At 42.5% G+C, this 12,124-nt stretch overlaps 2 protein-coding genes across 2 annotated transcripts; one reads left to right on the top strand and one right to left on the bottom strand.

Moving 5' to 3' along the window:
- Window positions 1-1,053: 1,053 nt before the first annotated feature.
- Window positions 1,054-6,815, top strand: hif1al2 (hypoxia inducible factor 1 subunit alpha, like 2). The gene is made up of 13 exons (XM_076980406.1): window positions 1,054-1,233; window positions 2,694-2,935; window positions 3,020-3,150; window positions 3,265-3,349; window positions 3,476-3,552; window positions 3,684-3,859; window positions 3,947-4,053; window positions 4,159-4,306; window positions 4,452-4,642; window positions 4,727-4,791; window positions 5,054-5,304; window positions 5,396-5,471; window positions 5,552-6,815. Exons 1-13 carry the CDS (start codon window positions 1,133-1,135, stop codon window positions 5,879-5,881), a joined length of 1,980 nt encoding a protein of 659 aa, XP_076836521.1. The 5' UTR covers window positions 1,054-1,132; the 3' UTR covers window positions 5,882-6,815.
- On the bottom strand, window positions 6,539-12,029 carry sart1 (spliceosome associated factor 1, recruiter of U4/U6.U5 tri-snRNP). The gene is made up of 20 exons (XM_076980404.1): window positions 11,504-12,029; window positions 11,288-11,342; window positions 11,135-11,190; window positions 10,911-11,037; window positions 10,627-10,732; window positions 10,440-10,517; window positions 10,195-10,294; window positions 9,928-10,070; window positions 9,620-9,826; window positions 9,427-9,539; window positions 9,130-9,284; window positions 8,841-8,962; window positions 8,556-8,720; window positions 8,362-8,472; window positions 8,136-8,223; window positions 7,952-8,042; window positions 7,633-7,768; window positions 7,444-7,533; window positions 6,884-7,005; window positions 6,539-6,742 (listed from the first exon to the last, which is right to left on the bottom strand). Exons 1-20 carry the CDS (start codon window positions 11,769-11,771, stop codon window positions 6,724-6,726), a joined length of 2,352 nt encoding a protein of 783 aa, XP_076836519.1. The 5' UTR covers window positions 11,772-12,029; the 3' UTR covers window positions 6,539-6,723.
- Window positions 12,030-12,124: the final 95 nt, after the last annotated feature.

The raw sequence follows: 12,124 nt of genomic DNA, 5'->3' as shown, positions 1-12,124 counted from the left end.
TATGCATGATTAATGCTTGATTAATTCCTGAATATCAAGATTGCTACTCGGATGTTTGGTGGGAATAAGAAAACCATTATATGGAAACAATTTCCAGCTTGATAATATTGCTATGAAACATAAAATTTTTGTGGTTTCAGCTGACAGCGCCCACATGAGCTAGATTCAGCACACAGTGGACTATTCATTAAGAAACCATTCCATTTAGATCATCGAAGAGAGAAAGTCAGTTTTTTATAACATTTACTTTATTCCTTCCAGTTGTTAACAGTGACCTTATGAGATAAAGGTCTGTTAATTATCTCTGGAGCAGGCAGCAAAATCAAGCACAGAAAAACACTGTCAATAAGTCACTGGTACAAACATTTTAGGTATCTCACACTTGTTAATTCCTATAGCTGTAGGAATTGTTTACACAGAAGAGACCATTTTTGGTTAATTATCTCACATAAAGATTTAAATAGGTTTAGACAAGATAGATTTAGACAAGACTGATCTTAATGATTTTTCTTAAACAGAGGGGAAAGTGAACTAGCTTACATGGACATTTAACCAGAAGTGAGGCTCAGATCACCCCAAACATGTTAAATGATAATGCAAAAAAAAATGAAATTAAGGTTACCAGTGCTATTGTTATTTAACCATTTGGAAGTGTTTACTATTTCACTTGTATAGAATAGGCACAATACTGTGTTTCTGTCACCAAGTGTACTACCACCAGGTGTATGTTTACATTCTATCTCCCTTTCTGGCAACCATATGGTCCAATAATAATATGAAAATGAGTAGCTGTAGCTGTAGACATTTTACTGGTACCAATAACTAAAGATTTTAAAATAACTAAATATTTATAGTTTCAGAGTTTAAATGTACTTGTTTGTTGCTCATGCATATAATTCAATAAACTGCTTCAATATGTTTTCACTAACGTCATCCTTCACATGAGGCTACTTGACGTGTGGAGGCTTGTCGGTGGGTCCTAGGAGCCTGAGTGATGGGAGGGGACACCAGCATGCCCCCTGTTTAACAGCATGTCATTGGCTGACGGGCTGAAGGCCTTCAAACTGACTATATGCCTGCAGCCACGATGACTGGCAGTTGTCTGTGAGTCCTGAATGACTTGAATGTCATAATGATAACAGTGCGATTAGAAACGGTTTTAAGGGACTCTTTTGACCAAGAACTTCAAGTGAAACAGAGATGCAAACAGAAGGCCAGCATGAAGACGGGGAGGTAAGATGCCTGATGTTTTTAGAACAAGATCAAATAGGAAAAACTGAGAGAAGTAATGTATGTGAAACCCATGGCCGTGTGCTTCCTCTGTGTTGCATTACCTCACTTTTGTGAGGTTGTAAAATATTCACAAGTTCGCAATGCTTATATGCTGAGGCATTTTTTTGAAGAAGATCATTTTATGTGTTGACAAACTGACATAAAATTTGTGGCACTATGGAGAAAATTGAACCGTTGACCCCAATATGACTTATTTCCCCACAATTCAAAATATATAATTATGAAGGCATTTATACCACATCTATACTTGCATTCATATTCATATAACATTCATTTAACAAAAACATTGCATTTGAGTTACAGTTAAATATTTGCAAAAAATGCTTCCTTGAACTACACTGATCGTAAGTCCTTCTGCTGTATCAGGGACTGCAGAGTGTCCAGTGAGGGAGTGATAAGGTGAAGTGACGTGGTCATGACGCCTCTGATTGGTGGAGCAAGCAGCGCTCTGTCTGTTCCAGGACAAATGACGCTGTTGGTTTTTTTCAAACATTCACAAACATTTCTAACTTTCAGCTAAGCATGCTCTGAGAGAAACAAAATGTTTTGCATGAAAAATAAACATTGCATGAACATTCTGCTCTGCAAAGGAAGAATAATTATTTTTAAAACATTCCCCTAAAAAAAAATCTCAAATAGATAGTGAAGTTACATTTGCAAGAAAACCTATTCTGCCATACATTGCAGACAGACCTAAACTAGTGCAAGTCCTCTGGTACTGCCGTCTGGTTCTTCTTGTGTACCCAGACATTAAGAAGTGGAGAACAATGTGATATGATCTTCTGATTTCTTTTCCAGCCTTGTCTTGCTGTGGAAATGCATCAAGATGAAAATGGTGGAGAGGAGGGTCTAATTTCCATAATTTTGTATATTGTGTGTGGTTCTAAATAGAGCCTGACCTTAGACTTGATAGGCTTTGTTTATATTTGAATTATGAAAAGCACTTGTTATGAAAAGCACTGACTGATGCTTGGACAGCACTCAGCTCAAGGCCATTCCAGATATTAATGCATACAGATTTATTGCAGCCCCAGCACCAGATATACTTTCATTATGAGTGTATAATATGAATTGTATGAATCAATTTATCTACCTTATGGCTTTTTTATTTCTATCTGTTAAAACTTCTTCATTATATATTAGTTGAATTTAGCTAGTCAACCTTTGTCATATTTATAATGTATATTTTCAATGTATTTATTTAGTTAAGTTGCCATATTCTCAATTGTGATTTTCACACCAAATTGGTCCTCAGCATTTTCCCATCTGTGCAGTGAGAAGAACACACACACACACACACACACCCACACACACACACACACACACCCCACCATATGTGGACTTTAACAGTCTCTTCGTCTTAGTTGTCCTTAAGCTCTGAGACATCCATGCATTTGCAGAATGTGCTCTGAATGGAGGAGGGTTCGCTCCCGTATGGCAGCCCGGAGCAGACGGGAGAAGGAGAAACAGCTGTTGCGGGAGATAGCCACCCTGCTCCCTGTAGCCTCTCTCACACAAGCCCAGCTGGACAAAGCCTCTATCATCAGACTCACCATCGCCCACCTGCACCTCAGAGCTCTCCTGGACTACCCCGGTTTCAGCACAGTACCAGCTACGCCACAAGCTCTGTCCTCCAGTCAGGGTGAGTGTGCGTAGAAGATGCTCCTCATGTAAATAACGGCAGAAGGACAACTACAAGCTCATGTTGGAGCACATGTTGTTTTAGGGAAGGTGGCTGAACAGAGTGAGAAGTGGTTTCTGGACTGTGCGCTCGGAGGCTTCCTGCTCATACTGTCTTTGAACGGCAAGATCATCTTCGCCACAAACGACGTCGTTTCTCACACAGGAATCAACCAGGTAAGGAAGCCCAGTAGGAGTTGGCGTATTATGATTTTGTATATACTTCAGAGCAAGACAACAACATGCTACACACAGGCCTCTTCACATTGTTGTAATGTTTCATAATTTCAGATGGATCTGATTGGCCGAAGCTTGTTTGATTTCCTGCACCCCTGTGACCAAAGTGAAGTCAAAGCAATTCTCATGAAGCTGATTGGTAAACAAGCTATTAATGTTTTGCCCACATACAAGTCAGGTTTGCACAAATCTACAAATGCAACCAGGATTTCAAGTTGATAATCCGACATTGACTGAATTAAGTTTTTCATAATGCATTAACTAGGAAGTCAAGGTGAGAAGAAGTGTGAGGTTTTAATCCGAATCAAAGCAACAGGCAACCATAAACTGACTCCTTGGAAGGTAACTCGCCTTTCCTGCCTGTCAAATACAAAATAGAACCATTTTGTTTTTCAGTCTAATACTGGAAGAAACAGCAAGCCTCTCTACTTTCTGTCTTTCCTTTCACATCTGAGTCACTTTTCTTTTCATAGGTGATTCACTGCACTGGAGTCACGAAGTCATCCTCTGTTCCAGGGTTCAACTGCCTAATTCTCTTGTGCAGGACACTTCCTGTGCACGAAATCATTGAGATGGAAGCTCACCTTAATTCCAGAACATTCCTGAGCATCCATGGGCCAGACATGAAATTCAACTACTGCAATTCTGGGTGCAGTACATCTCCTGTTCTCTGCAACGTACAACTGGGTGGTGTTGCGTTTCTCTTATGCTACTCTCTCTGCTTTCTCTGTTTCAGGGTCTTGAAACTGACTGGCTTTAGTGACACTGAGTTGTACGGTCAGTCGGTGTACCAGTACTATCACCCAGCTGATTGCCAGCACGTCCTGAAGGCACACCTTAGCTGTGAGTGAGGACTCGCGTTTCTCAGTTTATTTCAACTGACCCTGTTTAATACACCTGTGATCTTACACTGGATTTTCGATGCATTTACACCTCTGTCTGAGACAGTGTTCTCAAAAGGTCAGGTGTATACCGGGAAATATCGACTGCTGCAGAAGGGTGGTGGCTATGTTTGGGCAGAGACGGATGCAACAGTGATATACAACATCCGAACTGGGAAACCAGAGAGTATTATATGTGTCAACTACATACTGAGGTTAGTATACATTCTGATGTGGGCTCAAACTCAAAACTAAGGTATATTCATCCACTATAGAAAGCACGAATAGTATTTGATCCTTTTGTATGCTATCACATGCCGTATTTTTCTACAATGCCATATGTCTTGTGTTTCACTTCAGCGGAGTGGAGCTGGCAGACGTGGTGTTTTCTCTAGAGCAGACAGACCGTCTGTTGAAAACATGTGACCCTGTCAAGCCTGTGGGCCAGTCAATCACGGATCCATTCATTCGTAGAGCCGTCCAGAATGGGACCCACCAGGCTACATCTGCAACTGCTGAAAAACAGCCAAGTGTTCCCTCTTCTCACGCTGGTATATGCTCAAATATGATTTAATCTCCTCACTCAGCACCATGATTAAAAAGGTATCACCACTGATGTCTGTTGTTTTCTCCAGAAGGAGCAGCTAATGGCCGTATAGAGATTATGCTACAGACGGCTGTGAGTGACTCTCTCACCTGTGTGAGTATATTATTAAAGTCAGTGTATTCAAATTTCCCACTCACTGACACTCAAGAATCTTACAATCTGTACTATATTGTAGCACTTGTGAAAAAAACATGGTAAACGTTTCAGAATTGATCAGATTTAAACCGATCATTGTAAATGCACCTGCATACCTTTGGATCCTCCACTGCTTTTCTTGATAATGTGTATTCCTACAGAAGGGTTTGCTCTTCTCCAATGCTAACAAGCTGTGTGAAAAATACTTGTTTTTCTTCAGGATATTTGTGAGCTGGATTTGGACAGCCTGGCTCCGTACATTCCCATGGACGACGAGGACTTCTTGCTAACTCCTGCTTTAGATGCAGCAGTAGTGCCCTCAGAAGTCAACACTCACTGGCCTTCTCTCACCAGGCCATGGCTGAAACTGGACGCAGAGCAGCACAGTCCTTTGGAGAAAGTCTTTCCAGCAACAACAGACATTTTGTCCACATTGCAACACACTTACAATTATTTTCCTCTAACAAACTGGTACGTCATCTAGAAAGGGCTTTGATGCCCTTAATTTCGTTTGCTCCTCTTCTTTTCATTCACACCTTGACAGCATCTGTTCTTGATTCAGGGCTAGCAAGACCCCTGAGCTCATTCCATCACGCCAGTGGCATGAATTCCTGAACAAAGTCAACAGAAAACAACAGGTAATAAATGCATTTATTTGTTTTGGTCCTGTTATCATCTCAGAATTGTTGTAAGCTAATTGCATGTTTGTTGGCGCCAGGTGCAAACCAACTGTGGAAGCTCATCCATCCAAATCAAGACAAATCAGCACAAGACAGACATAGTGAACAGTTGCTGCCACTATCTTCCAAATTCAGTGTTTTGTGGCCCCAAATACTCCAGACTCTCCTGGGGTCCTCCGGGACCTCTAGTCCAACATACCGCCAAAACCACAGAGGAGAACATGTGCTCAGCGTCAGTGGGCTTACCTACACTAAGCAGCTGGGAGTGCGAGGTGAATGCTCCACTAGGACCCACATCTTCTCTGCTCCAGGGCACTGAACTCACCACCGTCCTTGACCAGGTGGCCTCAAGAATGTCCTGGTACTGAGAGCAACGCAAAAACCTGTTTTGAGGTGTCTGCTGTCTTACAAGACAGGCGTGAATTTGCATTATGGAAACTATTGCTCATATATGACATCATTCACTTACTATAATTAACCACAACACTTAATTATAAACGTCTACCTTGTAACTAAGATTTTATTAGAAATACCCATCCTGCACCTGCCACTTTATTAGGTACAGATATATTGCAGGTTTTTATAGATGTACAGTTCCTGATTGTGGCTCATCTGTTGCCCTACACAAACCGTACACCACCCTTTACCCAGCTCACCACAGACACTGATGAATGTAAGAGTAAAATATGCATCAACATTGCAACCAATGCCACATCTTGCCACCAAACTCTGACCAGCTCAAGTCTGAACAAATTGTGCATTGCAAATCGAGGTCTGCAGCCTTTAATCGTACACTTAGGTGTTTCTAATTCATGAGAATGCATGAATAACTTTAGTAAGTAAATAATGAATATGTACACATATACAAGTACAGGTCCAGCACAGAGCTATTTTTTAAATACTGAGTTTTATTAATCAGTACACACTGTACAGCACATTATTTAAACACCCATTTCTATTTATATGCATGTCTAAAATCCCATGATCCAACACTTCGGGCATATAAAAACTGAATTTTGAGTCCATTTTAAAGCAAAAGCTTTTAATGAAGAAAAGGAGACAATAACAAAAACTTGATATATGAGATTCAAACATAACACTGTCTGTATGTACACCGAGTGACTACTTGATAATATTCGTTAAAGACAGCGTTTTCAGCGTAAAAGATCTTCTGTACAAGAATATTCCGAGGCGTTCAGATCACAGTATTCTATTTGGTAATGGTGTTTCTGTGAAAAGAAAAAAAAATGTAATGCAGAATTATTTAAAAAAATAAAACAGTCATTATGATGAGGTACTTAATCTGTTGTTTCAAATGTGACTGGATGAGGAGAGGGTGGCCCAAAACACGTCGGACGGACACTACTTACGCGTTCATGCTCTTGCCGCTGCCGCTGAGGACGATGTAGGGGGTTTTCTGGGACTTCTGCTTCTCCTGCAGCAGGGCCACTGTTCCCAGCGGAGTGTCACTGCTGCTCATCTTCTTCAGCAGCTGTGGGGTGAACACACGAGCTTCACTTGGTCTGCACAAAGCCTGCGTGACATCTATACACAGCTGCTCTGCCAACAACCGTGAGGCATTGAAGCTGCCGTAACAGATGTGAGCAGATCTCGTTGACTGCACCCAAGGACTCCATCCTTGCCAACATGCCCTTGATCCAAACATCTCTCCACTGCATGTGCCTTAGTCTGTTCTTCTATATACCGGTGATGCATGAACGACTGTTTACTCTATGTTGGTTAATGAAAGCGGATCATAATAACACTCAGTTGCTGACTCAGTTGTTTCCCCCTCTTAGAGCATCTACTACAGTGCAAAAGTCACCGGGGCATAAAGCCACAGTGTTTTGCAACAAACAAAAAACCTTAAAAGCTCAGCAGGCAGTGAGGGTGTGTATGTGTGTGTGTAAACAACAAAAAAAAACCATACCGCCTCTTCCTCTAGTTTTTTCATTCGTTTCTCAGTTTTCATCTTTCCAGAACCTTTGCCATGGAAACGATGAGATAGCTGTCTGAAAGCCTAGAGGGGGAACGAGCAAAAAAAAAAACACGTGAGATGTTTGCCACAAGAAACTGAGCCATTCTTTCGACTTAAAAGCAACACCAAGCACACGCAGACCTCTTTAGGGGTGAGTTTGCGTCCAGAATCATCCACGTATTCGATCTTGACATCTGGCTTGTAGCCATCTTTCTCTTTGAACTCCTGCGTAAAGCCCCTGTACTCCTCTCTCCTGCTGTACTTGTCATCAATGGCCCTATGAGGAGACAAACAGAGTAAGGGAAAAAAATACATCTCAAATAACAATAGTGGGAATATATTCAATGAAATGATCTGTATTTATATGAAATCAGGCTCCACGAGAGTTGTAAAAGTCTCCTCTATAAAGGTGTCCCTGTAAAAGTCTCGCGTGTAGGACATTCACTCCACACCTACTCACATCTTATCCTCAATGCAGTAGTTGTCATTGGGCAGAGCTCCTTTTGGAGCACGGACTCTGGCGACCTTCTGCACCTGAGTATCCAACAGTCCTGCAAGACAAAAGGTTTGTGAGGCTGCCTGTAGTTTCGGGCCAAAGCGAGTGTGTTGCTGGTGAACCCGCGAGACGGCGCGGTCGGGCTCACCTTTGTTCTTGCAGAGGAGGAGGGCAGCTGCGAGGCCAGAGTTGACGATGGGCTCTTCGTCCAGGATGGTAGTGGAAGCTGTGGCGAACTACAACACCAGAAATGCACCGTTAAGTAGAAACACAGCACAACTGAGCCAAACCAACTTTTAACGATGCTGCAATGTGAAATTGCTTCGAAATGTAGGCGCGTCACCCTTGTGGCTGGTAAGCACTAAAGGACTCACATCTGGCTGCTTCTGCTCCTCGTCCAGGTTGACTGCACTCCAGCCTACGTTATCGTCCATATCCGAATCAGAGCCTCCAGCTCCATCTCGGTCATCATCCTGCTCGAAGTCCTGCATGAGCCCGACAAAAATAATAATAAGAGAGACATTCCAGAACTTCAGGAACTTCATGCCAATATTTTGTTTTTTTTTACCATGATGTCCTCCTGGTCCTCACGGTTGCCTGACAGACCATAGGTGGGGATGTCTCCTAGTGTGCGACAGAACTCTGAGGTGGCATTGAAAACAATGTTGTTTTTCTTTTCAGGGTCTTCATCCTCTTCTCCAGCCATCCCCAGGACTTTAAGGTTCTGCGCCACCTGTGATTGATGGATGCAAAGACACAACCACCTACTCGTACATGTGTTCAGGAGGCAAAAGTGAAAGCTAGAGCTAGTAGAGGTGATGAGGACGACCCTAAAGGTTGAGCGCGTCTTGACCTTTTCTCCAGAGTCTTTCAACATCTGTTTCTGTCTCAGCTTCCTCTGTTTCTCCAGTTGTTTCTGCAGCTCCTGTTCAGCCTCGTCTTCCTCCACGAGCGCTGGGCCCGAAGTGTCATATTCTATGGAAAAGAGCAATCGGGGATACATTATGTACACAGACCTTTCCACACTCAATTTGACTAGAAGAAATTTAGAGAAAGATGTAGAATTCACAGAAATGACATACAATGCTTTCAAAGGCCAATAAAAACGAGGAAACCCAGCCGATACACCACGTCATTCTCACCATCGTCACTGATCTCCATGTCGGCCATGCGGACGTCATCAGACTGCTGCACCACGTCAGCCACCTTGTTGTTGCCGCTGCTGCTTCCGGCATCATTTTCAGACTCCGGCACGTCTCCGTCCTCATCCACCTGTTTCCGTCCTCGACCCCGTGACCTGAGCGAGATGGTTGAGGATTGGGAGAACAGTTTTTAAATAAAATTTAAAATAAAAGTATTATTCATAGACAGATAGACAAAGTCAAAGTGTTTAAAAAATCTGAATGCAACATTCACAGACACCGACAACAATTGATCACCTGGAGCCAAAGTCCGTGTTGCGAGAGTCATCTGTGAGGAGGTCATCAACCTTGAGTATCTTCTCCTTCTTCCTGATCTTTTTTACTCGACGTTTGGTCTTCTTGAAGCCCACCTGACAACAAACACACAAGTTTTAGCAAGTAGATAAACAACATGCAATTAAAGTCTTTCTCAAGGCCATTGCCGACTCACCATCTCCTGCGGTGTGAAGAATTCGGAGGCCAGGGCAAGAGTAGGCATGTCCAGAGACTGGGCCTTGCTGCGCAAGCTCTCTCTAATGGCCTGGAGTTCACGTTCTCTCTCCCCGGTAGCACTGCCGCCAGTACTCAGCCGGAAACTTTTCTTCTTCTCACCATCGATCTCCTCATCGTACTTTGACAGGACCGACTTTGGCTTAAACTGAAGAGTGAGAAGTGTATGACAGAAGTGTTACTGTTGCTCATACCAACTTGAACTCAGTAGACAGAGAAGATCAAAACAGTGATGGGACGTGAGCTGACCGTGACCATGTCATCAACACTCTCCTCCTCCTCGTAGGGTTTGTAATCAGGTTTTTTCTTCTTAAGCTCCACATTTTTCTCTGCTTTCTCTCGATCCACTAGTCCCACGTTGACTAGCACATCCTCCTTCTCCTCCAGAACACCTGAGATAAGATTCCACAGAAAGCTGGCCACACCGAGACATACACAAGTGCCCCCCCCCACCCCCCCCCCCCCCCCCCCCCCCACACACACACACACACACACAAATGACCATTCAACACTAACCTTTGTCCTGTAGGGTCAAGATGACCGTCTCCCCCTCATTAAAGGATTCCATTTTGTGCTGTACTGTAAGACCTTTCAGATCCCTTGAACTGTAAGCCTCCTGAAAAAAAAAACTCATAATAAGCATTTGGAGATCCTGTTTTACAAACAGCATTGTACATATTTGAATGTCACTGTACACAAAAATGATGTTTAGCGTTTTGCTCAATAGCTGAACAGAACAAAACTGGGGTAAACCTACAAACCTTCTTGCTCTGTGCAAACTCCTGTTCGACCAGGTTGCTAACACCAAACTCTTCATCCATCTCTTCCAAAAGCTTGGCCTATGAGGATAAATATAGGGATGAATTATAGTAAAATATGCACTTTAAAGCTTGTGTAAAATGCACATCCATTAACCTCCACACAAGTTTCATATGTTGTGTCACTTACCCTCTTCTCTGCCATCTCCTTTTCCTTCGCAATTTTGCGACTCCTCTCCACCCAGGCAGCAGTATCATCCAACCAGGGGTCTTCATCTCCGAGTGTCTTCACCTTCCTGAAAAGGAGAGTGAAGATAAAGGACCATTTGATTCAATAAATGATGCATACAGCCCTTTATATTCACCGTTTTTCCCACCAAGACTCCATACAAAATGTAAATCAGAGGAAATATTATAGATATCCTTTACTAAGAATGCTTAGATTAACAACTGCAAATTGTAAGAGGTCCATACCCAAGTTTCTGATTAAGCAGACGTTTCTCTTTAAGGGCAGCCAACTTTTCTCTCATTTCACTCTGTTGTCTGATCTGTATAGGATTGATTGCATCAACCGATATGGGCTCTTCCTTTGTGCCGGTTTCTGAGAAATCACAAAACATTTATGTGTGAGAGATGCATTGCAAAATATTTGTTTCCAATTTTGTTAATGCTGATCTGATCGATTACTTTTGTCTTACCTTTTTTACTTTCATTTAACTCAAGAGGCTTCAGACCCAGTTTAGCTCTCAGTTTGCTGAAAGAGAAGAGTTTGTAATGAGACAGGTGTAAGATTTACCGAGGTTTAATCCATATGATTCGCAATTCAAAGGGAAAATATTTCAGTAACTCACTTGGTCTCTTCGATGCTGAGTGAAGCGTCACCACTTGCAGATTTTGGACCTGCATCTGCAAAAAGAAATGGATGGTGACGAGATGTTCACCAACTCAACGACATACGGTTTCAAAAGTCACCTCGATTCATCAATGATTCGCGAAAGCGATGACCAAATACAATATACAAACATAATTATTACAATATTGGGCTTGTGGGACTTTCGAAGCCTTACCATCGTTCTCTTCTGATCCGGGATCAGTTTTCTCCTTCTTAATTCGTGGCTCTCCGACGCTCTTTTCACCTTTGCTCCGAGTATCGGGGCCTCTGCTGCTTCTCTCTCGCGATCGGGATCTCTTTCTTTTCTCCTTCTCTTTCTCTCGGTTTCCATCCCGTTCCTTTTCCCTCTCCCGATCTTTGTGGCGGTGTTTTTTGTGCTCACGGTGACGGTCTTCGGGATCCCTCTCCTTCTCCTTCTCCTTGTGTTTCTTAGATGAGCCCATGTTGCTTGAGACTCTCTACTGGAGTTTCTAACCTGCGGATATAAATGAGCTAACGCAGTTTAGCTAACTGTCTTGCACCAGTCGATACTAAATATTGGCAAGATACGAATCAAATAACAGAAACAATATAGTTTCAAGGTATATATAAAACCTATATTCAATATTTAAATAACATCCTTTAAAACAGCTAAGCTCATTACTGCCGCATAAACATCGTTCACCAGTCGTTCGAAGAATGCGTCATTTGACCCCGTAACTGTTTCCGGGTCAAATCTAGTTCGCTATTTTTGCGATTAGTTACTGCACCGTAGTGGCAGGGAGGGTTATCGCTTTCAACCTTTCTCAGTTTTAGT

This window comes from Brachyhypopomus gauderio, chromosome 18 (assembly GCF_052324685.1).
Source record: "Brachyhypopomus gauderio isolate BG-103 chromosome 18, BGAUD_0.2, whole genome shotgun sequence".
NCBI classification, from domain to species: Eukaryota; Metazoa; Chordata; class Actinopteri; order Gymnotiformes; family Hypopomidae; genus Brachyhypopomus; species Brachyhypopomus gauderio.
Note: the sequence above shows the minus strand (reverse complement) of the source record. Positions and strands in the feature narration are given on the sequence as shown.